This window comes from Myotis brandtii, unplaced genomic scaffold (genome assembly GCF_000412655.1).
Source record: "Myotis brandtii unplaced genomic scaffold, ASM41265v1 scaffold31, whole genome shotgun sequence".
Taxonomy (NCBI): domain Eukaryota; kingdom Metazoa; phylum Chordata; class Mammalia; order Chiroptera; family Vespertilionidae; genus Myotis; species Myotis brandtii.
This window is the reverse complement of record NW_005361873.1, coordinates 2,484,874-2,511,058: the sequence shown is the minus strand read 5'-3', so window position 1 is coordinate 2,511,058 and position 26,185 is coordinate 2,484,874. Positions and strand designations below refer to the sequence as shown.

The 26,185-nt window shown below is 35.3% G+C and overlaps 1 protein-coding gene across 1 annotated transcript in view; it reads left to right on the top strand.

The window, feature by feature from the left end:
• ME1 (malic enzyme 1, NADP(+)-dependent, cytosolic) overlaps window positions 1-26,185 on the top strand; it is a 134,594-nt gene that overhangs the window by 77,524 nt on the left and 30,885 nt on the right. The window contains exons 6-8 of the mRNA XM_014542657.1: window positions 13,706-13,815; window positions 22,983-23,080; window positions 24,826-24,939. Coding sequence (XP_014398143.1) covers window positions 13,706-13,815; window positions 22,983-23,080; window positions 24,826-24,939 — 322 coding nt within the window. The remainder of the gene's footprint in view (window positions 1-13,705; window positions 13,816-22,982; window positions 23,081-24,825; window positions 24,940-26,185) is intronic.

Here is a 26,185-nt window from a genome sequence, read left to right as displayed (position 1 = left end):
GAGGATCCTCTACAGCTGAGATATCCCTCCCAATTTTCATTTGCCACATGGGACTAGCCCATTCCTCGTTTCTACCCTACCCACCAGTCTTGATATGGCTTTTTCTCTATATCCTTAGTTGTAGGACTTCTGTCCAGCTAGATTTCAGGCAGTTCTGAATGATGGTGATTCTGTAGTTTAGTTGTATTTTTTATGTGGTTTGGGGAGGATGCGAGTACCTCACTTACCACACTGCAATCTTGACCGGAAGCCACGAAATGCAAACTTAAAAATAACTCATAGCAGCTTTATTTGTAATATTCTCAAAATGGAATTAAACCATATATCCATCAATCTGTTCATAATAACATACCCAAAGTGGTATAACCATATATAGGAATACTGTTCAGCAATAAAAAGGAACTTACAATTTATGCAACATGAATGAATCTCAAGAAAATCATGCCAAACAATAGAAGACAGATACAAAAGGTTTAATTTATATTATTCCACTTATTTAAAAATCAAGAAAAGACAAATGTACTAGTAATCTACAGTGATAGAAAGGAGATCAGTAGTTGTCTGTGGGCCAGTGTTAGGGGATTGACTAGAATGGGCTTTTGGGATGTTGAGCATATTCTGTATCTTGCTTATAGAAATGCATTTATTGAAACTAATCAAATTATACACCAAAAATGGGTGCTTCTTATTGCTTGTAATCACATGTCATTAGAGTTGATTTTAAAGAAAGCAAGGCATAGAAAAAGTCTTAGCCTGACATGAAACTCTTTAGCAACTTATTATCTAGATGACTTTATAGATTTTGTTATTTATTATGCAGTATTTAGATTTTCCAGTCATTTTCTTTATTTTCTCATGTTTTATTGAGTTTAGAGAGAGAGGTAGGGAAAGGGAGAGAAAAAGAGAAACAGTAATGTGAAAGAGAAACATCAGTCAGGTACCTCCTGCATGCTCCCTACTGGGGATTGAGCAACCCAGGCACGGGAAGATGCTCAACCAACTTATCCACACTGGCCAGGGTTCTTGACTTCTTTCTTACTCAGTCTCCTATTGCTTAGAGGCAAGCATGGAATTCTAATACTCTTAAAACCCATAAACTCTAATTATCTATTTTAGAGTCTATTTATGTTCTTGCACATCTATAAAAAACAAAATTTGCCCAGCCAGTGGTTGATCTATGAACCAGGAGGTCATGATTTGATTCCTAGTCAGGGTACATGCCTGGGTTGTGGGCTTGATCCCCAGTAGGGGGCGCATGAGGCAGCCAATTTATTATTCTCTCTCATGGTTGATGTTTCTATCTCTCCCTCTTTCTTCCTCTCTGAAATAAATAAAAGCATATTTTTTAAGATATATACATATCTTGCTATGTATGCCTGCCTCATTACTAGTCATAGTTTTATTTAGAAATCTCTTAGAGAGATTTTCCATATGGATTGCACTGAGAGCAAATATATAATATTTTTATTTCCTTACTTTCATTAATTGGATTGGTGGTGAGTCACTTTTTCAACACCTGAATATTTTTCATAGTAGTAGGTGGCCTGACTTGTTCATCTGACCTCTGTTGGGTATATTTTTCTAATTCTTTTTATTGATTTAGAATTGCAAAAGGAGTTCTCAGAAGGATAGTGGAAAGACTGAAAATTTGACCCCAAAAATTCAGTTTGTAAGTGAAGAGGCAGAACTCAAATCCAGGTATTTAGATCCTAAGGGAGTTGGAATATTAACTTCATTTTACATGTTCTTTTCAGTAAGTATTATTTTAGGCACCGAAATTACATGTCTTGGCTTATATTTCTTAGCAATACCAGAATAAAGTTTTATTTTACAAATGATAAGTTATCATACTTCCACACACCCCCAAAGGAGTAAACTCAGTAAACTACTAAAAATCATCCTTCCAACACAAACATAGTTTTGTTAATCAGATTTTGGAAATACATCTGTTTGGCAGAGACAGAGTTGCATTCTTGAAAATTTAGACTGAAATTTGAGTGCACTTGTTAATTCAAAATATATCAGCCCGGCCATCGTGGCTCAGTGGTTAAGTGTCAACCTATGAGCCAGGAGGTCATGGTTCAATTCCCGGTCAGGGCCCATGCCTGGGTTGTGGGCTCAGTCCCCAGTGTGGGGCATGCAGGAGACAGCCAATCAATAATTCTCTCTCATCATTGATATTTCTATCTCTCTATCCCTCTCCCTTATTCTCTGTAATCAATTATACACCCACACACACATATCATCAGAGTTATTTAAACATAGTTTAATATAAAATGAAGTTAAAGCCATTCTTAGAACTACATCATATTTTGTCCCTAAGAATTATTTAGGATTAACAAGGAACTCTGTAATGGAATTATAATTTTAGTATGTTAGATTAAATCATTTCAACTAATTATTGAGCTGATTTAAGGGGTGGGGGGAGGCATTGACATGCGAGTTAATGTATGTACGGGTGCCAATAGAAACAGTTTGGGCTTAAAAGAGCTTTCATACCACTGGAACATATGATTGCTTAGTTCATGAGGACTCCAGTATGTGGGAAGAAAAGAGCTTATTAATAAAGCAAGGAATATAATATTTTGGCAATTGCATTAGTATCAGGCAGTACTATTTTTATGGAATTATAAATAGACAAAACTTCAGGACACATTATTCGTAGGTGACTTCTAGTTGCAGAAGATGGTTAGTGTTCAAACTTTGACATTGGCCCACATGTTGTGGCAGAGAGACCAGATTTGTAATTTACATTGGATTTGTGCCCTCAGCTATTTCTAAATGTACCTTTCTCAAATTTTTCTCCAATAATATGCATAGATTTCTATTTATTGGGTGGCATACAAATGGATATGATCTTTCAAAGTTTTAAAGTAATTATACATTCAAAGTCCTTTTTCATTTTTACTTTGATTCTAAGGTTTCTCTAAAAAAATAATGTGATTTTTTAAAAACAAAGTTAGAATACAAATGAGTGTAATCTCTTTGCAAATACTACCCTGGAACTCTACAATAATTACTGCTAATGTTCACAGTACTTTTGGAATTCCTCATAGAAGACTATCTTTACAACCTATAGCAATTCTTTGAAATATCACAGTGATGGAATTTTAAGATAAATCCTTTGAGGCTGATATTGATTCTTGAAAATAGAATAAGAACATTAATCCAAATCAATATTTGGATCACCGAGTCCTGCCTCTCTAATCCATTCGTCACCCTGACCACACAGGATTGGTCTAAAATGCAAACTGATCACATCACACTCCTGTTTAATGTTATACTCTTAGGATCCAGTGCAAATCCCTGAACACAGATTAGAGGTCCTGCATATCTGGCTCTGTTTACCTCTCTAGCCTTAATTCTTGTTTCTTTCCCATCAAACATTGTGATTTAGTCATGTTTATTTCAGTTCCTGGAATATGCATTGATTTAACCCTAAATCAAATATGCTTTTATTTGATTTCTTCTTCCTCATCATTTTAGTCAAGATGCAATATAAAAGGCATATAAAAGGAAGCATACTTCCTTCATGCTTTCATACTTTATGTTTTATGTTTCAAACTCCCAATACTCCTCTCCCATACATGTTCACAAAATTTTTGTTCAAATCTAGTATCACTAGTTATGAAAGAGGAAAGAAAATCACCAAGATAGAACTATGGAGCAAGGAAATGATTTTTTTCTTATATAAAAATAAATTTCATTTATTTTTATTTATTGATTGATTTTTAGAGAAAGAGAAGAGGGGCAGAGAGAGGGAGGGAAGGACAGAGGGAGAGAAAAAGAAAGAGAGAAACATTGATTTGTTGTTCCACTTATTTCTGCATTTATTGGTTGATTCTTGTATGTGCCCCGACTGGGGATTGAACCTGCAACCTTGGCATATCTTGACAATGCTCTTAACAAACTGAATAACCCAGCCAGGGCTTTTTTTAATTTAAATTTATTGGGGTGACATTTGTTAATAAGATTATACAGGTGTCTGGTGTACATTTCTGTGCTATATGTTCTGTATATTGCATTTTGTGCCCATTACCCAAAGTCAAATCATCTTCCGTCACCATATGTTTCACCCTCTTTACCCTTTACTACTCCCACCCACTTCCCTCTGCTAACCACCATACTGTTATCTGTGTCTATGAGTTTCAATTTTATATCCCACATATGAGTGAAACATATGGTTCTTAGCTTTATCTGACCGACTTATTTCGCTTAGCATAAATGATTTTTAAAAAGTAGTTGAGCAGTTTTGTAGCATCATTGAATAAATGCATAGTCTGAAAGTGAGCACTCTGAAGGATAACATTCATATTCACTTGAATATATGAATTCTAACAAATTCCTCTGAAAAATATTGCGTATTTTTATAGTCTGAAATAACATAGAAGATATTTTCCTACATTAAAAAAAAAAGGTCTCACCCTGACCGGTTTGGCTCAGTGGATAGAGCATCGGCCTGCGGACTGAGGGGGCCCGGGTTCGATTTCGAAGGTCATGTCATGCCTCGTTGCGAGCCAAGTGGGAGGTGTGCAGGAGGCAGCTGATTGATGTTTCTCTCTCCTCGATGTTTCTAACTCTCTATCCCTCTCCCTTCTTCTCCGTAAAAAATCAATAAAATATATTTTTTTAAAAAAAGAGAATATCATTCTAACAATAATAATAAAAAAGGTCTCCTGGTACAAGTGGCCATTGTACTTGGCCTTTCTGGCTTTTGTCTAGGTGACAATGCTCATGCGTGTGTCTGCTCCTGTAATCATGGTGTCATTTAACCTTCTTGGGCATTACTTGTTGCTATGGTCTCCAAGGACCTTTCGAGCTTTATGACTCTGATAATCTGCAGCAAAATAACATACAATTCTCTTTGCTGCTCAAAACTTGATCCCTTGTCTTTTGTGGAAGTTGTTGGCTTTTAGAAATAAACAGTTTGATCTAGACTAAATTGAGAAGGAGACATAGACAGATTTAGTGATTCAGTCTGCAGAAGTAAATGACATACATGATTGAGGTTTGGGATAAGATATTTACTGGAACATGCAATTGAGGAGACCTTTAATTCTCCATGGTAAGTTTGCAGATGGAGTTTATAAAAGCATTTTCTAAATTTCTGCATCCTCTGTATGAAGGCATTCTGGGCATGAGAAATGGTGCAGATCAGAATACAATGGCATGTTGAAGCACAGATCAGACCTTTAGAGCCAAAGCTGCCCTGTGGATTTTAGCCTATACCCATGCTGCTCTCAACTCATAGAGACCGGGATGCCATCTTCCCCCTCCCATATGCCCATCTCCTCACACTCCACCTTTGCAGGCCTTCAGGTGGCCTCTGGACATAATTCTTAGAAAACCTTGCTTCACATGATCGTTAATATTGGTCTTCCTGTTAAAATGTAAACATAACATGTCATTTGTCTTTTTCCATATATTCTTTCACATACTTCATGCTTTCATACTTTATGTTTTATGTTTCAAACTCCCAATACTCCTCTCCCTCTGAAACCTTTCCACTATACCTTTGGAAACCTAGTTCTGTATATTTATCTTCTTGCTTTGCTGAAGCATGGTTCACATTTAAGACCTTCACTTTTCACCCAGTGCTTTCAAATAATTTGTATTGGCCCACATAGTGTTTTAAGGTTGGGAGAGGAGATCAGTGTCTTCTCCCTTTGTTCCTTTCAGACTATTAGGACTCCATTCTTATGTAAGTACCGCGCGCCGCCCCCCCTCCCAACACAGCTTTGATGTTTATGTCTGTTGGTGTTATCATGTCTCTATCTTCTCCCAATTTCTTAACTGCTCTCCCCTGTTTTAACCACTCTTGCCTGTGTTCAAAGTCATGCTCTTTACCCACTTTAATTTCCACGTGGATGACCTTTCTTGTATGTTGACCTTTCTTGTTTTTAAGATATTCATTTCTAATGGCATTTTGTACCACACCACTTTCGATGTCCACTCATGGCTGTATCATGGGCCTTATCTTTGCTTGCAGTTGCTCAAACTCTGATATACTAAAGTCATACATCTTAACGTCTCATGACATCTTCCTTTGCTTGCAGATCTCTAACGTTTCTCAAAAACGTCATATGGAAAGCTGAGCTTCTGATCTTCCTTACCAAGCCTGCTTCTTCTCCTGAGGTTTCATGTTTTTTAATAGACCCTGTCCTCTACCAAGTTGCCAAGCTAGAAACTTGGAATTCATTCTTGATTTCTTCTTCCTTATCATCTGCTTCTCTTCACCTAATATTGTATATTCTGTCTCCTAATAATTCTTGAATCCATCTTCTTCTCCTTATCACCATTCTCTTTCAGATGCAGACCTGGAGTTTTGCAGCAGCCTCCTAAGGAAACTTCCTGCACCTAGTCCTGCCTCTCTAATCCATTCTTCACCCTGACCACACAGGACTGGTCTAAAATGCAAACTGATCACGTCACACTCCTGTTTAATGTTATACTCTTAGGATCCAGTGCAAATCCCTGAACACAGATTAGAGGTCCTGCATATCTGGCTCTGTTTACCTCTCTAGCCTTAATTCTTGTTTCTTTCCCATCAAACATTGTGATTTAGTCATGTTTATTTCAGTTCCTGGAATATGCATTGATTTAACTCTGAGCCTTTGAGGATGTTCCCTCAAGAAAAATTCTTCGTCTTCCTCTTAGTTTGGCAAACTCCTACTCACCTTTCAGGCTTCAGCTTTCTCTAGAAAGTTTATCTTAATCCCCTTAATTCTGGATAGGTGCTTCTTCTCTGAGTTTTGGCATCCTGAATTTGCTCTATTAAAGTACTTATCCCACTGTATTATAATCCCAATTACTATATTTGTCATAAGCTTTGTGAGAGCAGAAATGTGTCAACGGCATCTAGAACAATTCCTAATTCCTAGTAGGTACTTAGTTTATCATTTGCTTCCCAATGAGACTCTAAGCATTTTAAGGGCAAGATCCATGTTTCCTATTTGCTGCTCAATTATTTGACCTCCCTCAGACCTTAATTACGTTATTAAGCATGAGTAATTTGGAATAAACTATCTCTAAGGTACCTGTCAGAACTAAAGTGCTCTATATCTTAAATGCTGCATAGAGTCCTGTATGTCATAAATCATAAACAAAACAAAACATTTTACTCTATCTTTTGGAGAAAATCAAAATGTTTTTGGTTGACTTGGTTAGAGTGAATTCTTGGTAGTTTATAACCAAAGAAAAAGACTAACGTTTTCACCATTGTCTGTCTATATACTTTTTATAATAAAACTATCTAGTATATTGAATGCATACAAATGCTATCTTACTAGTTTTATGATAAAATCATAACTCCCTTATTTTATCAATGCAATGCTTTAATTTTTAAATATACTGTTTACTTTATTGACTTGACCATGATGCTGGTGTTCTATGGAAGCCTGATATATAGTAGTTTGAATACAGGTCCTGTGGGTCAATCCAGACCCTTCCACTTATTAGCAGTATGAACTCAACTATGGCCCTCAATCTCTCTGAGCTCCAGTATCTTCATCTGTAAAATGGATGTAACAATACATGGCCTAATTGGGTTACTGAGGGAATTAAAAGAGACAATCCCTATGAAATGTGGAGCACAGTGTCCAGCACTTAGTAAGTGCTACATATATTCATTAGTCACCATAATAAGATTTTTGCCTGATTTAACAGCCACAAGGGAAACATCTCTCCAGTTCTTACATGTTAATTTCATGGGTGCTATTTCTGTTACTTTTGAAAACCATTCACACCCACTCGTTTATGTGATATTTTGATCATGAAATAGTAGGTTCTTTTTGTAGTTATGTAGAATTGAATTGGCTCACTTCCTTGTGTTCCATTGCTCATAATTTCATAGTGACAAGGTTGGTTCAATCTGGAACAAAATACCCCTTACATGGCTGCCTTTTATTATATGATGCAAGATGCTTGTGTCACAAAATGAATTCAGAATGCCTGTCTCTAAATCTTTAGGAGAAATCAGAGTTAACTATAAGGTAGAGAAAAGTTGTGAATTTAAAACTGATATGCAATATTCTCCAAGGAATAATTTTAAAACTAACTTTTGTAAATGATAAGGTATCTTGTGCACCGTTTTACTACCTATTCCTATGCTTTGATTTCACTTAGAAAACAGTATAAATTTATAGCCTGACCACATTGCGTCCTAAACACCAAAGGCAAATGACATTGAGGGGATTTCATCTTAACCACAGAGAAACTGTGACAAGCCCAGAACCACAGGATCAAGTAAGTGGTAGACCCAGGAATAGCACTGAGAAGGCTCTGATTCCTCCTCACATGCTGAAACCACAATGTTCTGCTGCTTTGGGACATAATGACAGACCAGCTAATGCTGCTCCACCACATGTACATGACACATTGGGGCCAACCATATGAGGGCACTGTCTGAAAGCAAGCAGGCAACCTTTACTTCCTAAAGGCTGGCATGGAAACCAGAGATAGGAAGGAGCCATTACAGGCACTGGATGATTATTGACCGATATTTGTGTTTGGGGTAATCAGTTGCTACCACAAAGTTTTGTTCCTCTGCTAAGATTGTAAAAAAAAACAAAAACCCACCACATAATAATTTATAACCAGAGAAAGGCCATTCTTAATAACATTTTAGTAATTTTTAATAAAGCTAGTAGCTAAAGAGTTTCCTAGAGTAGCATCACATATAAAAGAAGCATAAGGTTTTATTTTCCTTTAAAAAATTGACCTCATTTCCCCATTGTACTTTACAATTTTGTTTCTTTTGCCTTTAGTTGATTTCCATAGCACTGAAATGGTTGGTTTGAAGATTTTTTCTGCTATTTTTTTTTCTTCCTTGGGGACCAGGTTTGCCAACCTCCTCAATCTGTCATGCCAGAAGCAGCCTTATCCTTTGTTGCTATTTTATGTGGATAAAAATTGTTTTTACTTACATTTTGCTGTCTTATATCATAGACCTTCTTTCTAGGGTTTTTTTCTTTCTTCATGAAATGCACCCTTTAGAAGATCCTTTAGTAAAAGTCCTTTAGCATTTATTTATCTAAAGATGTCTTGTTTCAACCTTACTCTTGAAGAATACCTTTGCTACATATACTATTCTAGGATGACAGTTACTTTCTTTTAGGCCTTTGAAAATATTTCACTGTCTATGGCTTCTATTGTTGCTATTAAATAATAAAATATGTCTAGTGATGATAGAGTATTCATGTGCCATCTTTGCATGGTGAGCACTTATATGTATCACTTCATTTAACCCTGATAACAAATGTATTACAATATACCATTATTATTCTCATTTCTCCTAATGGAGGAATAGAGACACAGACAAGTTAAGGATACAAAATAAGTAAGGAAGGCAGGATTTCACCCCAGGAGCTCTGACTCTAGAACCTAGGTTTTTAAACAACCACCATATACAAGCAAATACTTAAAGAGAATGAGATAATAATATTGTAATAACTATATATGGTGCCAAGTGGGTACTTGAAATATTGGGGGAACTACTTTGCAAAGTATATGATTGCCTAACCACTATGCTATACACCTCAAACTGATACAAAATATTTTAAAAATATATAAAAAATAGGATGAAAGATAAATAACATTATTAAATTATAAAGTTATTTAAAAACTTTAGTAATTACAACAGAGAGACTTTTTTCTGGGTAGAAAGATTAGTAGAATAATCATCACTGTTAGACTATCATTACCCCACAGGGTCAACATGCTCTGCCTGTTGCTCATCTACAAGGTGAGAATAATTGTACTAACTGCCTCATAGGTGGTTGTGAAGGATAAGTCACCACACACACACACACACACACACACACACACACACACAAAAGTGAAAAAGTATTTGTTGTTATTAGCACAGAAACTAACCTGACTATACATCAGAATATAGTATCTGATTACAGGTGATGAGAGAAAGGATGGACTAGTAAATAAATGGTAGTTGTGTGAATTATATGCAAAACAGAAATTTTGATCTATCTTTCTGAAAAATCTACATCCAAATAGTAAAAAATAATACCAGCTATAGAGCTTAATTATTGTCTAAATTCGTGATATCATTAGAACAAAATTTTGATTAATAGTTAAAATGCATGTAGAGAAGGCTGTAATAAGCATACCATCAAAGGTATAAATTATAAATAAAAAGATGGAAAGACCTGATCACATTTAAAATTTCATGGTGGAGGAACTGAGCAAAAAAGAGAGAAAGAGAGCGGGAAGTCATGGACATGGACAACAGTGTGGTGATGGTTTGTGGAGGAAGGAGAGGGGTTAAAGTAGAAGAGGCATAGAGGGGATAAATGGTGTTGGGAAAATATTGTAATTTCTTTTGTAAAAACAAACACTGTAAATGATTAATGGCACAATATACTACAGTAGGGAAATCTTCTGTAACATATATATCTGAAAGTTAATAATCTTAATTTGTAAAGAGCTCTTATGAAATAATAAAGAAAAGGACCATAAAATAGAAAAATTAACCAAATAACATACAATCTTCCAGAAGGAATTATAAATAGACATGGGAAAAAATGCTGTTTCACCAGTAATAAAAAAATACACAAAAAAATCAGATACCAATTTTCACTTGTGAATTTAATGTGATTTAAAAAGGTAGTTCATCAAGGACAAATATAATAATACATTAATAACCACAATGGGAGGAAATAATTACAAAGTATTTTGTTGGATCCGAAGAAAGTGACCTCATCTGCATCGTGATAGCAAGATGTGGTGGTTTGAGACGGTCTTTGAAGTATAGGCATAATATGGACAAGAAGTGAGAGGTTTGGCAATGGGGTGGAGGAAGAACAATAAATAACCATAGTTTGGGTTTTGTCATGACTAAGGAATGAGGTTTTAAAAACAGTCCTGAGAATTCTTGAAGACAGGAAGGGACCAGTGGAGAAGGAGAAATGGAAGCTGTTAGTAGAGAGATGTAAAGTTGAAGCAATAGGTCCATAGAAAGATTAGAAACAGGAAGTACAGGTACTTCAGAAGTAGATGGAAAAAAACAAGTAAAAGTATAAAGATTTTTAAATGGAGAGGAAAGATAGGAAAGCTAAAATTGTTCTCTCTGGATAGCATTAATCTTAGTGAGGGAGTGACTGGTAAGAGATTGAGTGCTTGTGGGACTAGGAGAATAAAAAAAGGTTTGTAAAAGCTGCTTTGGGATAATGGAGTGGACCAATAGGCAATGAAAACAAATATTGCAGGTTAAGGTCCTGGCTGAGACTCCATAGCATGGAATTATGTGCCGTCTAAGTGGAGTGAGGGGTTTATTCAGAATGAGGGAAAATGAGGGGAAACTGTCTTTGGTATACAGAGGTGAAGCAAGATGCAATGAATTAAGAGGAAAGGAAGGACCAGAATGAGGATATTATGTGCTGAAGGAAGAGTGGAAGAGATGGAAGACAGGACTAGGGACAGAGAGAAGAGTATTTTAGAATTTAAGATCTTGGCAATAGAACTTTTAGACCATTTGCTTCTTCCTCTTAATTCATATTTTATTAGCTGATCTTTGCTCATATGGGCATGTTCTAATTATTTTTATTTGGATAAAAAATTTTTACCATGAAAGTATTATTATTTTTTAATTATATAAGTTTCAGATGTACAACATTGTAATTTGACATCTGTATGTATTACAAAGTGATCACCTCCAAAAATCTAGTGACCATCCATCACAGTGTACTTGCCACCCTTCACCCCTTTCACCCACATCCCAACCCCCTTCCCCTCGGGTAAGCACCTGTCCTCTTTACCTATGAGTTTGTTTTTGTTTATTTTTTAAGACTCACATATGAGTGAAATCATATGGTATTTGTCTTTCTCCTTCTGACTTAGCATTATATCCTTAAGGTGCATCCATGTTGTCACAAATAGCAAGATTTTATTCTGTTGAATTCTGTTATATCCCACTATATTTATATCACATCATCTTTATCCATTCCTTCATTGATGAGTACTTAGGTTGTCTAATTTCCATATCTTGCCTATTTAAATAATGCTGCAATGAATATAGACGGTATATATCTTTTTAATTAGAGTTTTTATATTCTTCAGATAAATATTCAGAAGTGGAATAACTGAATCATATGGTTGTTCTGTTCTTATATTTTTGAGGAGTCATACCATTTTTCTTAGTGGCTACATAAATTTACAATCCCACCAGCACAAGGCTTCTCTTTTCTCCACGTTTTCTGCAGAACTTGTTGTTTTTTGTCTTTTTGATGATAGCCATTCCTACAGGTGTGAATGAAATCTCATTGTGGTTTTGGTTTGCCTTTCCCTAATAATAATTAGTGATGTTGAACATGTTTGTTTTCAATTGCCATTTCTTTTGAAGACCTAATGAATGGTTGTAATATAGTTACAAAATGATAGTATATGTTTGTTTAACAGTTAACTGGTGGCTGCTTTAGAGACCACTGCTAAGTGAATTGATAAGTGACTTTGAGACACTGATCTACAAAGCTTATGTTTGTAGCATCAAAGACACTGTATCATTATGCATTCTATCTTCAAGTAAGGGTTATAGCACATTACAATTAGACAGTTTATATTTCCTTTCTGAATCTCTCCAGATGTTCACTTCTCATGAATACTCAAAAAGAACTTTAATACAAAAATGAAGAAAACAAAGTTGAAATTATGTAGGATCATACGAATAAAGGATTGTACAAATAAAGGGTCAGACAAGTCAGTTAATTTCAGAAGTAAAAATCCATCCTGTATACTTCAAAGCTCAAAACCTTTCAGTGTTTGGCCATGAATAGAGAGTAAAAACCAGAATCCTAGGCTAGAATGTTAAGGTTTCCAACATAAAATTCTGACCTTATCTTTCACTACACCCTATGTGTATCACCACATTATAGCCAAATAAGGCTTGACATCTTTGGAACAATTTTTCCCCCAACTTTCACCTTGATTCTTTTGCTTCTGCTATATACTCAGCTTGTAAAACCCCACATCTCAACTTTTGAAATCATAACTATTCATTAAAACTCAGTTCATTTGTTACACAGTCTGTGACTCCAGCCTGAAGTGATACCTGTTCTCTTATCATCTATAATTCCTATGTATACCACTTTTACATTACTTTTCATGCTCTTCTTATTTATTTAAAAATACTTTAGTTTCCACTAAATTTTAAATTCCCTGATGGAAGGGACCACATTTTTATTATCTTTGTATTATTTCACAGTACCAATGTAATGCTTTTTCAGTCGTAAGTATGCACTAAATATTTGCTGAACAGGCATTGGATGATACTAAGTAGCAAGGTAGGACCTTTAAAAAAATAATGTTTTTCCTTTTCTTTAGGCTACTTTTAAACTAGAGGCCTAGTGCACAGATTTGTGCACCAGTGGGGTCCCTTGGCCTGGCCTGCGGGGATCGAGCCAAAACCAGCTCTCCGACATCCCCCAAGGGGTCCCGGATTGCAAGAGGGTGGTTCTCGGGTGACACACCCCGGAATCGGGCTCCCTCCTCTCTGGTTTCGGGTGAGTCACCCGAGAACCACAGCTGCGAAGTCACCATAGCTCGGCAGCTCCTGTGTTGAGCGTCTGCCCCCTGGTGGTCAGTGCATGTCATAGTTACTGGGCAGCTGGTCGAACGGTCGGCCGGTCGCTTAGGCTTTTATATATATAGATGTTATTTCATTAACCTCTTCTAACATAAATGTTTTGTCCCATAGGTATGGCATGGATTGCCTTATTCAATTTGAAGATTTTGGCAATGTAAATGCATTTCGTCTCCTGAACAAATATCGAAACCAGTATTGCACATTCAACGATGATATTCAAGGTAATAAAATTTTCACTGCATGTGGACAAGAATAGTATCTGCTAATGGTTGCCAGAGTGGAGGAGGTTGGGGGAAATGGGGGAAAAGAGTGAAAGAGTATAAGACAGCCGTGGGCAAACTACGGCCCGTGGGCCGGATCCGGCCTGTTTGAAATGAATAAAACTAAAAAAAAAAAGACCGTACCCTTTTATGTAATGATGTTTACTTTGAATTTATATTATTTCACACAAACACTCCATCCATGCTTTTGTTCCGGCCCTCCGGTCCAGTTTAAGAACCCATTGTGGCCCTCGAGTCAAAAAGTTTGCCCACCCCTGGTATAAGAGATACAAACTCCCAGTTATAAAAGAAATAAGACATGGTATTATAATCAGTAATATCATAACTTTCTATGGTGACAGATGGTTACTAGGCTTATTGTGGTGACCACATTATAAGTTATATAATGTGGAATCACTATGTTGTACACCTGAAACGAGTATAATATTGTATGCCAATTATATGCTATTTTTTTTAAAAAAAGAATATCTACTGAATGCCAGGAATTATGCTTGATGACTTCATATATTATTTCTTATTTACTTTCTTATACTCTATTTAAGAAAAGTATTCTGTGACACTAGATGTACCATATAATCCATGAGCTAGAGAATGAGCTCCCCAAAATCTGATAAAATCCCATGATTACAGCTAACAAGAAAGCAAAATGAAAATATATTGTTCATTGTTTAAAAATAAGACTGCATATACTTTTCTCTTTAGCTATTATCTCAATCATCCACAGTTTCTAAGCTTCATCCCAATATAAGCTGCCTTTATGTATAGTGCATTGATTTTTACTATTTGTTTTTTGATAGAGTATATTTCCTGGGCTACCTGCTTTTGTCTATGTTAACCTGTGTTTGTTTATTTCTTTTCTTTTTAAACCCTGAAAGACAGCCCTAGAAAGAATGCTGAAAGTGATTTGACTAGGCTTGGGCGGGGGGTGGTTTGATAAATTTTTAAAAAATATTTTTTATTTATTTCAGAGAGGAAGGGAGAGAGAGAGACAGATAAAAACATCAATGATGAGAGAGAATCATTGATCAACTACCTCCTGCACACCCCCTCTGCTGGGGACCTGGTAAACCCAGGCTCCTGCCCAGACCAGGAATCTAGGTCAACACTCAACCACTGAGTTCAACCTCTTAGCCTTTTGGGCTGGGCTGTGATTGTTTTGTGAGCACTTTCACACCTAGCAACATTAGCTTTCAACCTCTTAGCCTTTTGGGCTGGGCTGTGATTGTTGTTTTGTGAGCACTTTCACACCTAGCAACATTAGCGCTCTTGATGGCCTTTATGTTTCAAAATTATGCTAATTGTCGATTTCTGCCAGCAACAAAAACATTATCTTCTTTGTTGCCTGAGAGACACTTTTTGTCAAGCTGAGGTGTCAGCAAGAAAGGGTTGTCAAGTCGAAAGCCTAAATTTTATTCCCCAACCCAGACCTTTTTACTGTGAACAACTTGGTAGACAACCGAACTGTTTGAAATGGGAGACTGTACTAGTATTTGGAGAAATTCAGAAAGGAAATATAAGCCGTCTAATTTTAATGACTGTAATCCTTGCCTGAAGATATAATGTAAAATGATAAAGTGTCTTTGATGCTACAAACATAAGCTTTGTAGATCAGTGTCTCAAAGTCACTTATCAATTCACTTTGCAGTAGTCTCTAAAATAGCCACCAGTTAACTGTTGAACAAACCTATACTGTCCTTTTAAACATATTCTATATCTTTTAACTTGTGGGTCCCACAGAAATGTCCATATAGAAGTTAAAGACCAGTATTACATAATTTTGAATCCTACAGAATTAATAGGCATCAAAGTTCAGTTTAAGAAGAAGAATGCTAAATCCCAATCATCAAACAAAATGAACAGTTAGGAATTGGGGTCAGAATTCCTGTCAACTAAGGTAAAGAATTTAGAGGTCAAGGCCTGGCCTGCATCACAATTAAAGTCAGGAGCCCAGGAAATCTGAGACAGTGCCAAGCCAGGGCCAAGAGCACTGCCTGTGGAGATTCCCTGAGGGGCTGCCTCAGAATATTCTCTGCTGCAGGTCAGCCATGGAGGCATTCCATACTGCTTTTTCATCCCCACTAATCTGCCCTAAAATGTAATCTACATCCATTTTGTCTACCTATTGTCACATAGGAGTTTTAGAATATGACTGCCTTAGCCTCAAAATGAATGATTTGAGAAAAATAGATCTAATCTCTGACAAAAGAAAACTTGTGGCCACTTATTAGGTTTCTGACTAGAAATGAACAAACCATTTTTCCATACCAAATAGTGTCCTTAGTGACACATTTCCCACATATGTTTCTATTTTACCTTTTTAACCTTATGTTTTTACCATTTTGCCCACAAATGTAATACTTTCCCCACTGTGGGCATGGGAATTGCCTTCCAGTGCCAACAAAAAGAATTATGTAACTATTACAGCCTCACCATGTAAATAAATGTTTTTACACTGAACCCATGGGGAATTTTTTAAAACAGATGTGTGATTTAAAGATATTATTTTATGAAAATATTTGATTTTTAAAAATATTTAAAATTCTACTATATTAGTGATCTAAAATAATCATAAATGATAGAGATTTTGGTTCAAAATGTATTTAGTCCTTAATGCATTCTAATTATAAATTATTTTTAACTGAAAAAAAATGTGCGGGTTAAATATATTAAGCATTTAATTATATAACCTGCAGACCATCAAATTTTTGCAAATGCACCCAAAGAGTTGGTCTTATTCTCTTGTCATTTTAAAATCAGCTATAAAAAGAGATTTTTCTTCTCATAGTAGCCTCTTTGGCTCCTAGTTTGATTGTTAGGATTTTTAAAATAAGGTAAATGTTGCCTAATCTTATACTGAATGCATTGATAATTGAAAAGATAAAAGTCAGAAACGGTCAAACAGACATTTCATAAAAGAATGAATATGTTGGCTGGAAAATGCATTTTAAAGTTTAACTACACCACTAAGTTTTAAAAAGCGTATTAAACAGCAAATGAGAAACTGCTTTTCTCTATCAAGCTGACAAAGGTTTTTATCATTCCAACTGTTAATAATGTTTTAAAGAAAATGAGCATTCTCATTCATTGAAGGTGGAAATATAAATTGGTAGAACTCTTGGAGAGGCAACATGTGTCAAAAACCTTGAAAATGTGCAGATCTTTGACCCAATAATTCTATTTTTAGCAACTTATCCTGAGCAAGTAAAAATGCAAAACAAATGTACAAAGATATTTATTTATTTTAAATATTTATTTATTTTTAAAATTGAGATACAATTGACATGGAATATTGAATTGGTTTTAGTGTACAACATAATGATTTGATATATGTACATACTGCAAAATGATTACCACAATAGGTTTAATTAACATCCATCACTTCACATAGTTACAAATTTTTTTTGTGATGAGAATATTTATTCTCTTAGCAACTTTCAAATATATAATGCAGTATTGTTAACTATAGTCACCATGATGTATATTATACCCCTAGGACTTATTTGTCATATAACTGGAGGTTTGTACCTTTTGACTCCTTTCACCCATTTTGTTCACCCCTCACCCCCAGCCTCTAGCAACCACCAATCTGTTCTCTGTATCCCTGATTTTGGGTTTTTGTTTTAGATTCAACATATAAGTGAGATCATACAGTATTTGTCTTTTTCTGCCTGACTTATTTCAGTTAGCATAATGCTCTCAAGGTTCATCCCTGTTGTCACAATGTAGGATTTCCTTCTCTTTTGTGGCTGAATAATATTCCGTTGTCACATACCACATTTTCCTTATCTATTCATCCATCGGTGGACACTTAGGTTGTGTCCATGTCTTGGAAATTGTAAGTAATGCTGCAGTTAACAAGGGGGTGGCAGTTATTTTTTTTGAGATAGTAACTTCATTTTCTTCAGATAAATATCCAGAAGTGGAATTGCTGGATTATATGGTAGTTCTATTGTTAATTTTTCAAGAAACTTTCATACTGTTTTCCATAGTGGCTCCACCAATTTACATTTACACCAACAGTACCCAAGGGTTCTCTTTTCTCCACATCCACGCCACTATTGGTTATCTCTTGCCATTCTTACAGTGTGAGGTGATATCTCATTGTGATTTTTATTCACATTTCCTTGATGATCAGTGATGTTGAGCATGTTCATAAACCTATTGGCCACTAGTATGTTTTCTTTGGAAAAAATGCCTGTTATGTATATTTATTGTAATGTTATTTTCTGTAAGAAATTAGAATCATCTACATATTCAGAAATAGTGGTTTGGTTAAATAAGTTATCATATATCTATACTATGAAATATTATAACTATAAAATATTTTAAAATACATTATTGACATGGTAAGATAGTCATATTTTTAAGTGATGAAAATATGTTAAAATAGTAAGCATGGCATGAGATATTTTTTATCATTAAAAAGTTTTTGAATTTGCATATATTAGCTATAGAAAACAATTATAAGAATATACATCAAAGATTTAAATGAACTTCTAATTTGTCTACATACTACCAGCCTCGAAACTCTCCAATCAATTCCCTCCACTGCTCTCTGAATTTAGAATCTTTCAGCAACCATCTGTTACCTATAATAAATCATGACATACAGTCCTATACATATCTATAGCTACTATGATTTTGTAGTAGAAGGCACTGTATGATCTCATCCTGACACTTCACTAGCCTCATATCACTTTACATTCCAATAAGCTGTGTTTGCTTCAGCAACACTGTAATACCTACAGTGTCACATATGTTCTATGTTTCCTCTCCTCTTACATTTTGGGAGGCTCAGTATACAAATGGAGCTCGTATTGTAGGTCTTTACCATAAGGTGACTTGATTGAGCCATTTCCTTAAGGAATCCTTATCAGTCTGGTGTGTGTTTTTTCTCTTAACACTGCTCAGATTCCACAGAAATTATTTTTCCAATTTCTCTTCTGATACTTGCTGGTATTAGCTTTCTGCCAGTGTTCTTTGAGCCACATAGGAGAAGACTGGGGGTCTCCATATTGAGTATGCAAACTTTCATTTAATCTTCTGTTTACAACTATGGCATCATTGCACCCAGTTATTCCTCGTGTCTAACAATTACTCCTGATGTCGTACAGTCCAGAGACCCTCTCTAGAAAATAAGCTTTTAATTTTTTCTAAGTCTCCATCGTGTGGGAAGGCCAGTGGTCTGCTAGAAGGAGAGGGAAGTGAATCTGGGGTCTGACTACTTCTTAGATTTTTCACTAGCCTCCTGTTTTTAGTATCTTTTTCACCCCCACTTCCAGAGGTACTTGGTGCCTCCTTTATCTAGGCCTTTTGAGACTTTTGCCATATCAGTCTGATTGCTTCTTAGAATTCCCCATGACTGGCCAGGAATTCAGCTTTTCAAGTCTGCTATGTCAGTTGCCATTTGCCTATCTGCCTTCCAGCTTCTAAATGTGATTGCTATCCTCTTCTCCTGATCTCTTTGATTAAAAATAAAAACCTTCTTTCTATTGGTTTAGTAGAGTTTGTTGGGGAGAAGGAAAACTATGTTATATGTTCAGTCTCTCATTTTTCACACGTATCCCTCCTTCCATGCCTTGCTCATGCTCTCCTGTATAGTTTATTCTGCCACCTGAGGTGCTGGACCTCTCTCTCACATTAACCCTTCAGTGCTGTGCTCAGGTGGTATGTTCTCTAAATGCCATGGCCTGTGCCTAAACAAATTCACTCCTCCTCCCCCTGTTCTAATCCTTGTACTTTGCCTGATCTATGTAATAGTACATGAGGATTACAATTATTAGATTACATGTCAGTCTCCTTTAGTGGTTATATATAGTAATTATAATCAGATGATTAAATTATTGTTTCAGTAGAGGTCATACTTTGATAAAAGATAGGACCGACATTTTTTTTTTTTAATTAAATCTTTATTTTTCAAGTTACAAAAATAAAAACCTTCTTTCTATTGGTTTAGTAGAGTTTGTTGGGGAGAAGGAAAACTATGTTATATGTTCAGTCTCTCATTTTTCACACGTATCCCTCCTTCCATGCCTTGCTCATGCTCTCCTGTATAGTTTATTCTGCCACCTGAGGTGCTGGACCTCTCTCTCACATTAACCCTTCAGTGCTGTGCTCAGGTGGTATGTTCTCTAAATGCCATGGCCTGTGCCTAAACAAATTCACTCCTCCTCCCCCTGTTCTAATCCTTGTACTTTGCCTGATCTATGTAATAGTACATGAGGATTACAATTATTAGATTACATGTCAGTCTCCTTTAGTGGTTATATATAGTAATTATAATCAGATGATTAAATTATTGTTTCAGTAGAGGTCATACTTTGATAAAAGATAGGACCGACATTTAATAACCATAGCAAAAGCACAGCATAACTAACTGTGACTTGTTTTAATGTTAAAGTCATATTATATAAAAATACAAATGGAAGTTTATAAAATTTTAAGAAGATTGAATCTCTTTAGTAGCTTACTAACAATGTTAAATATTAAGTATTCTTTACAAACAGTGATAGTACAAAGATAAACAGTAGCCTCTCTCTCTCTGATTGACTAAAAGTTTAGTTGTCAATTTCAAAACCAAAGTTATTTTGGAATAATTTATTGTAAGAATTCAAATAATTCTTAAATATCAACGTACCACATTTACTCTTTGATTGCAATGAAATTTAAATCAAGGTTGTACCAGGAGGTCAGACCAACCCATGTATATGAATCATATTCAAGTATCTTTTTGGTAGTGCTAAAAATATCTTTCTGACTTTATTCTTTTAAAAAATATATTTTTTATTGATTTTTAGAGAAAGAGGGATAGAGAGATAGAAACATTGAAGAGAGAGGAACATCATCATCGATTGGCTGTCTCCTGCATGCCCCCTAATGGGGATCAAGCCCACAACCTGGGCATGTGCCCTGACTGGGAATCAAACCTCTGACCTCTTGTTCCTGGGTCTATGCTCAACTGCTGAACCACACCAGCTGGGCTCTGACTTTATTTAATTCTGTGAAGAGAAGTGTTTGATTATGTCCTCAGGAAATATTATAGAATATGCATTTAAGTATAAGGCTCTGATGATACCCAGTATAGACAGAAACTTATTTTTTCTTTAATTGGGAAATGTGTGAACTTAAAGCATTTTGAATTAAAAATACAGTCTGATCTAGCATAACCATATAAAAATAAGTAACCACTTTATAGATAGGACCTTTTGGAATATTTTATTGTCTATTCTTAAATGTGCAGTTCTACTTATAATCAAAACAATAATATAAATACAGAGATTGCTGATGACACATAATGTTGATTTTCAACTGGTTAAATCTTGTGGTGCTGGTAGAATCTGTAGAAACCCTTAAAATTATAAAATATCAGAGTTAGAAGGGAATGTAGAGTCCCTCAAATCCAAATTTCTGGTTAATTTACTTCCAAAGAGCCTGAAATAGGAATAGCTTGAGGTACTATTCGTGAATACGTACTTATCTAGTGACTAGATATACTTCTCTAACTAAAATTATCTTTTTCATGGATTTAACAGTTGTGGTGAATATATGTAGATGTATGAGACAAATACCATCCTAATACTGTCATGGTATTTTTCATACATAGATCAGCTGTATATTTAAACAGCCTTTCATTTTAAATAATCTATAGAAAAGTGGCCTTTGCATAAAGTATAACTTGCCACAGATCATAATTTATTCCATTGGTGATTCCAAATTGCAAGCATTTTATTTTTGTGATCCACATTATGTTCCAAAATAAAAAACATACAAGAGAGGGTCTTCAAAAATTATTATTTATTGTGATCCTATTTATGACCATAAAATTCTGTAGGAAAGAAACAACCAAAAGATTTAAAAGAACAAATATACTGGTGGTGAAATGTTTAATGTGTTTTGGTACTTGGCATACGTAACACTTCATAATTGTCATTCATCAGACCTATTCTAATCTGTTATTGTTGGTTTTTAACCAATGAGTGTGTTTACAGTTTAACTAGGCTTTATCTAGAATCATTACTTTAGAGGAGTGAATTGTAGACACAGTTGGAACATACTGCAAGAAGCTGCACAGATTTATTTCAGACATGAGCCATAAAGAGGTTGAGCTATGTAATTATGCTCAAAGCAAAAGAACTGCTCTATGATCTGTGAAAGCTTATATGGCAAATAAAATTAGAACTGGTGAAGTTTCTATGACTATGCAGAAAACTCAGTTTTAATTCTAAATAAATTTTACATTAATTTTGTCTAGCACCGTTGGGATTCACCAGTGATTATAGTTAGGAAGCCAATTAGAGAATGCTGCAACATCTGATTTTAAAATTGATTAAAATATTTTTATTAATTTCATAGAGGAAGGGAGAGGGAGAGAGAGATAGAAACATCAGTGGTGAGAGAGAATCATAAATCGGCTGCCTCCTGCACACCCACTACTGGGGATCGAGCCCACAACCTGGGCATGTGCCCTTGTCCAGAATCAAACCAGGGACCCTTCAGTCCACAGGCCAGCGCTCTATCCACTGAGCCAAACCAGCTAGGGCTAAAATTGATATTAACTGTTAATTTTTCAAATTGAAAATTAAAACATTAAATTCCAAATGTATCATAAACATCATTACCAACACCATTATCAATAAGTGCTTACTATATGCCCACTCTGGGTAGAGGGGATCAGTAATAGATTTTAGAGCCCTAAGAGTAATTAGGTAGAAGAATCTAATAACACTTAGTACTCTTTTATCTCATATAGTAAAACAGATAAGGAAACAGATGTACAAAATAATTTTTCTAAAGTAATTCAGCTAGTAAACAGGTTGAGGTGGAATGCACATAAGAATCCAAATCCCACGCTCTTATTTATTGCATCACCAAATTAAGTCACAGAATCTTCTTTTCAGAGTTTCACGAATATATTAAAATATTGATGTCAATTGCCTGAGACTTTCACCTCATATGCAAGGATGGAATCCGACAACCACAGGTTCCCTCTTTGTACCATTTAAACTGTTGTATAATGATTTCAAGATGTGAATAAAGATTGGAGGCTTAGACATTGGCAGGATCTGTTTGAGGATTGATTACTCAAGGACATTTGTTACTTCTTTTAGGAACAGCATCTGTTGCAGTCGCAGGTATCCTTGCAGCTCTTCGAATAACCAAGAACAAACTGTCTGATCAAACAATACTATTCCAAGGAGCTGGAGAGGTACCTGCCTTATAGAATACTTACGTTCTCCTAAACTAATGAACATAGAATTCATTTTAAATATTCATTAACTTGAAATTTGAGGTATTCTTTCAAATTTCTAGTATATTGTAAATATAGGTTTTATTGAAAGAGTCACAATTTTACATTCATTTTGAGGCCTATTAATTTTTCATAGGAGGCTTTAGCGGTATAGAGATATTTTTTACAGTTTTACAGTGATAAGTTTATCAGATGTTGCCATAGGTTTTTATAATGCATATTTAAGGTGCCATGCAATAACAAAAGTTTCAAATGTATGCTTATATAGAAAAGCCTTTAAGAAATAGTTAAGGTATGCTACCTGATGTTGACTTTTATATCCTCCAGTGTCATAAAAGTTTTCTTAATTTCACTCACAACTCAATGTTTACACATATAACTATATCCAAGTTTTTAAGAAAAAGGTATTTGAGAGACTCATTGTTCACTGTTACAACTGTTCTCACAAAAAAGAACCAAAATATCTTATACTTTTGGAAGGAGATAGCAGCAAGACAGAATTATGCTGTTTTCTGTTATCTTTTTCTATAAATTTGTCATTTGAAAGAAAACTAGACACTAGCAATAATAATTCACCCACAAAATAGAAATTAAAATGTTAGTTGAGTTGAGCTTCTTGTGAGAAAACTGCCAAAATCTGTTCAGAATTATAGAATGTAATAAACAGAGAAATGCTTTGTGGCTGTACCATATATATTTTAAGAAGCTTTAAATTTACAAATTTAATAAGATTATGACTAAATACATTACACTCATAGAAATTTTGTATATTATGTTGGTTTTGATTTTACTTGTTCTCAAAACAAAATATACAAATCTAGAACTTAGATGCCAAGATATAGATGTGAAATATTCAGAATGTAAATCACAAATTTGTTTTCACATTGAAATAAAAATCAAGGCAAATAAGAGTTCATTAACATTTGAGTTTTTTATTTCCGTGGATTGTACCATGCTATACTTCATTTTAGTAAACTTCTTTTGAATTTCCAAAGGATTTTGTTGAGTGGCACAGGCCAGCTTTTGACACTCAGTAGGACAGAAGTATTAATGGCTGGATGACTCAAAACTGTCACTCAGTTGTGCCTGATAAGGTTTTGGAAATTTCACAGATTATGACAGAGTTTATCAAATACCAAAGAAGTTCATTCCTTTAATCTTGCAAGAAAATTCACAGTGCTTTTTTGGTCCAAATTAAAAGGGTAAATAAATGCTTGGGAACACAGATTTCCTGTGTTTCATTTTATTGCCTAATTGGTTAAGTTCCCATCCAAATGACCTGGCTTCCTCCTTCGAATTCAGTTAGAGGAGCTTGAACCCAACAATAAACAATACATAGTCCAATAAGCAAGGCTGACTAGTTCGTTATTTTAAATTCAATATTTTCTTATTAGCGCGAATCTTAATTGTATTAACATGATTAAGGTTACTGACAATCAAGGATATTACTGGTTTATTTGTGGCTAAATAGGAAGCTACATAATAGTGGTTCTGTTGTGATAAGAATGAATAATTGTCATTCATTTTAACCCAAATGTGACAAAAATACTTTGCTCCCAGTACAAATGAATAGCTCTTTAGGCCAACAGACAGGGCCATTTTGTACTTCCTTATTAACAAGAACAAAATGCAGTGAAATGTAACCTGATAAGATATAATGTGGAACAACTTAAAAATTTTTTGTTTTTATAACCTTTTCTCAGGCTGCCTTAGGGATTGCAAACCTGATTGTAATGGCCATGGAGAAAGAAGGTTTACCAAAGGAGAAAGCCATAAAAAAGATATGGATGGTTGACTCTAAAGGATTGATAGTTAAGGTAAGAATTTGTCATTTTAACCAGAAGAAAAATCTATCTGCCATTCTGGATGCCCATCCCAAAGACTACTACTATTTTCATTTATGCCACCCCCAACACTGTGTTAAAAGAGTAGCCCTTACATATGAATGACCATGTCGTACAGCAATACTGATACTCTTCTGAATAAAGAAGAAAAATACGGCTCAGCTAGAGGATCTGTCAGGGAGGTGATGTGAATAGGCTCTACAGGTCAGTCCACTTGAATAAGGTAAGTTTCTAGGTGAGGCAATTTGATACTGGTACAGATGAAACTCCTAGGTGTAACTCCTTTTATTAAAGGCTATCTGTCTAACTGCATACTAGATAGAAAGAAAGGAGGAAAAAATAAATAAATAGCTACTCTTTTACCTGCTGCTTTCTCTCAACCAAATTCTTAGTGTTTGAATGGGAATTCCTGTGGAGGGCTTTAATAAACGGCCTGTTTTAACGTTAACTTACTTGAGGTTCAGTTTCCCTAGCTTTAATAAAGATAATAGTCCCACTTCATAAGGTCATGGTAGAAGTAAGTAAGACTAGGTAAGTAACCATGTTGCTGCAAAGTTGTAAGACATCATTCATTATTACTTCTACCATTTGGGCACATCAATCATACTTTCTTAAACTATTGGAAAAAATAATGTAAATCCCCTTTCCACATGAAGATGAATTTTAAAAATAAACATAAGCATTGTATTTGGTAATTTAATATATAAGCAAATGTGAATGTGTACAAACTTTCTGGAAAACTGTTTTATATGTATCATGAGCTTTTAAAAGTTCATGCTTCTGATCTAATAATTTCCATTCTTTTTCTAAATATGTTTTTAGAGGAAGGGAGAGGGAGAGAGGGATAGTAACATCAATGATCAGAGAGAATCATTGATTGGCTGCCTCCTGCATGCCCCCCACTGGGGATTGAGCCCGTAACCCAGGCATGTGCCCTAACTATGACCTCCTGTTCATGGGTGGATGCTCAACCACTGAGTAACACTGGCCGGGCCATTAATTTCCATTCTAAGACTCTATCCCATAGAGTTAGAGATGTGTATAATGTTTTCTATGAAGATATTATCACAACATTATTTACTAGAGGCCCGGTGCACAAAATTTGTGCACTCGGAGGGGGGTGTCCCTCAGCACGGACTGCACCCTCTCGCAGTCCAGGGCCCACAAGGGATGACCCTATGGGGAGTGGGCCTAAGCCATCAGTCGGATATCCTTAGTG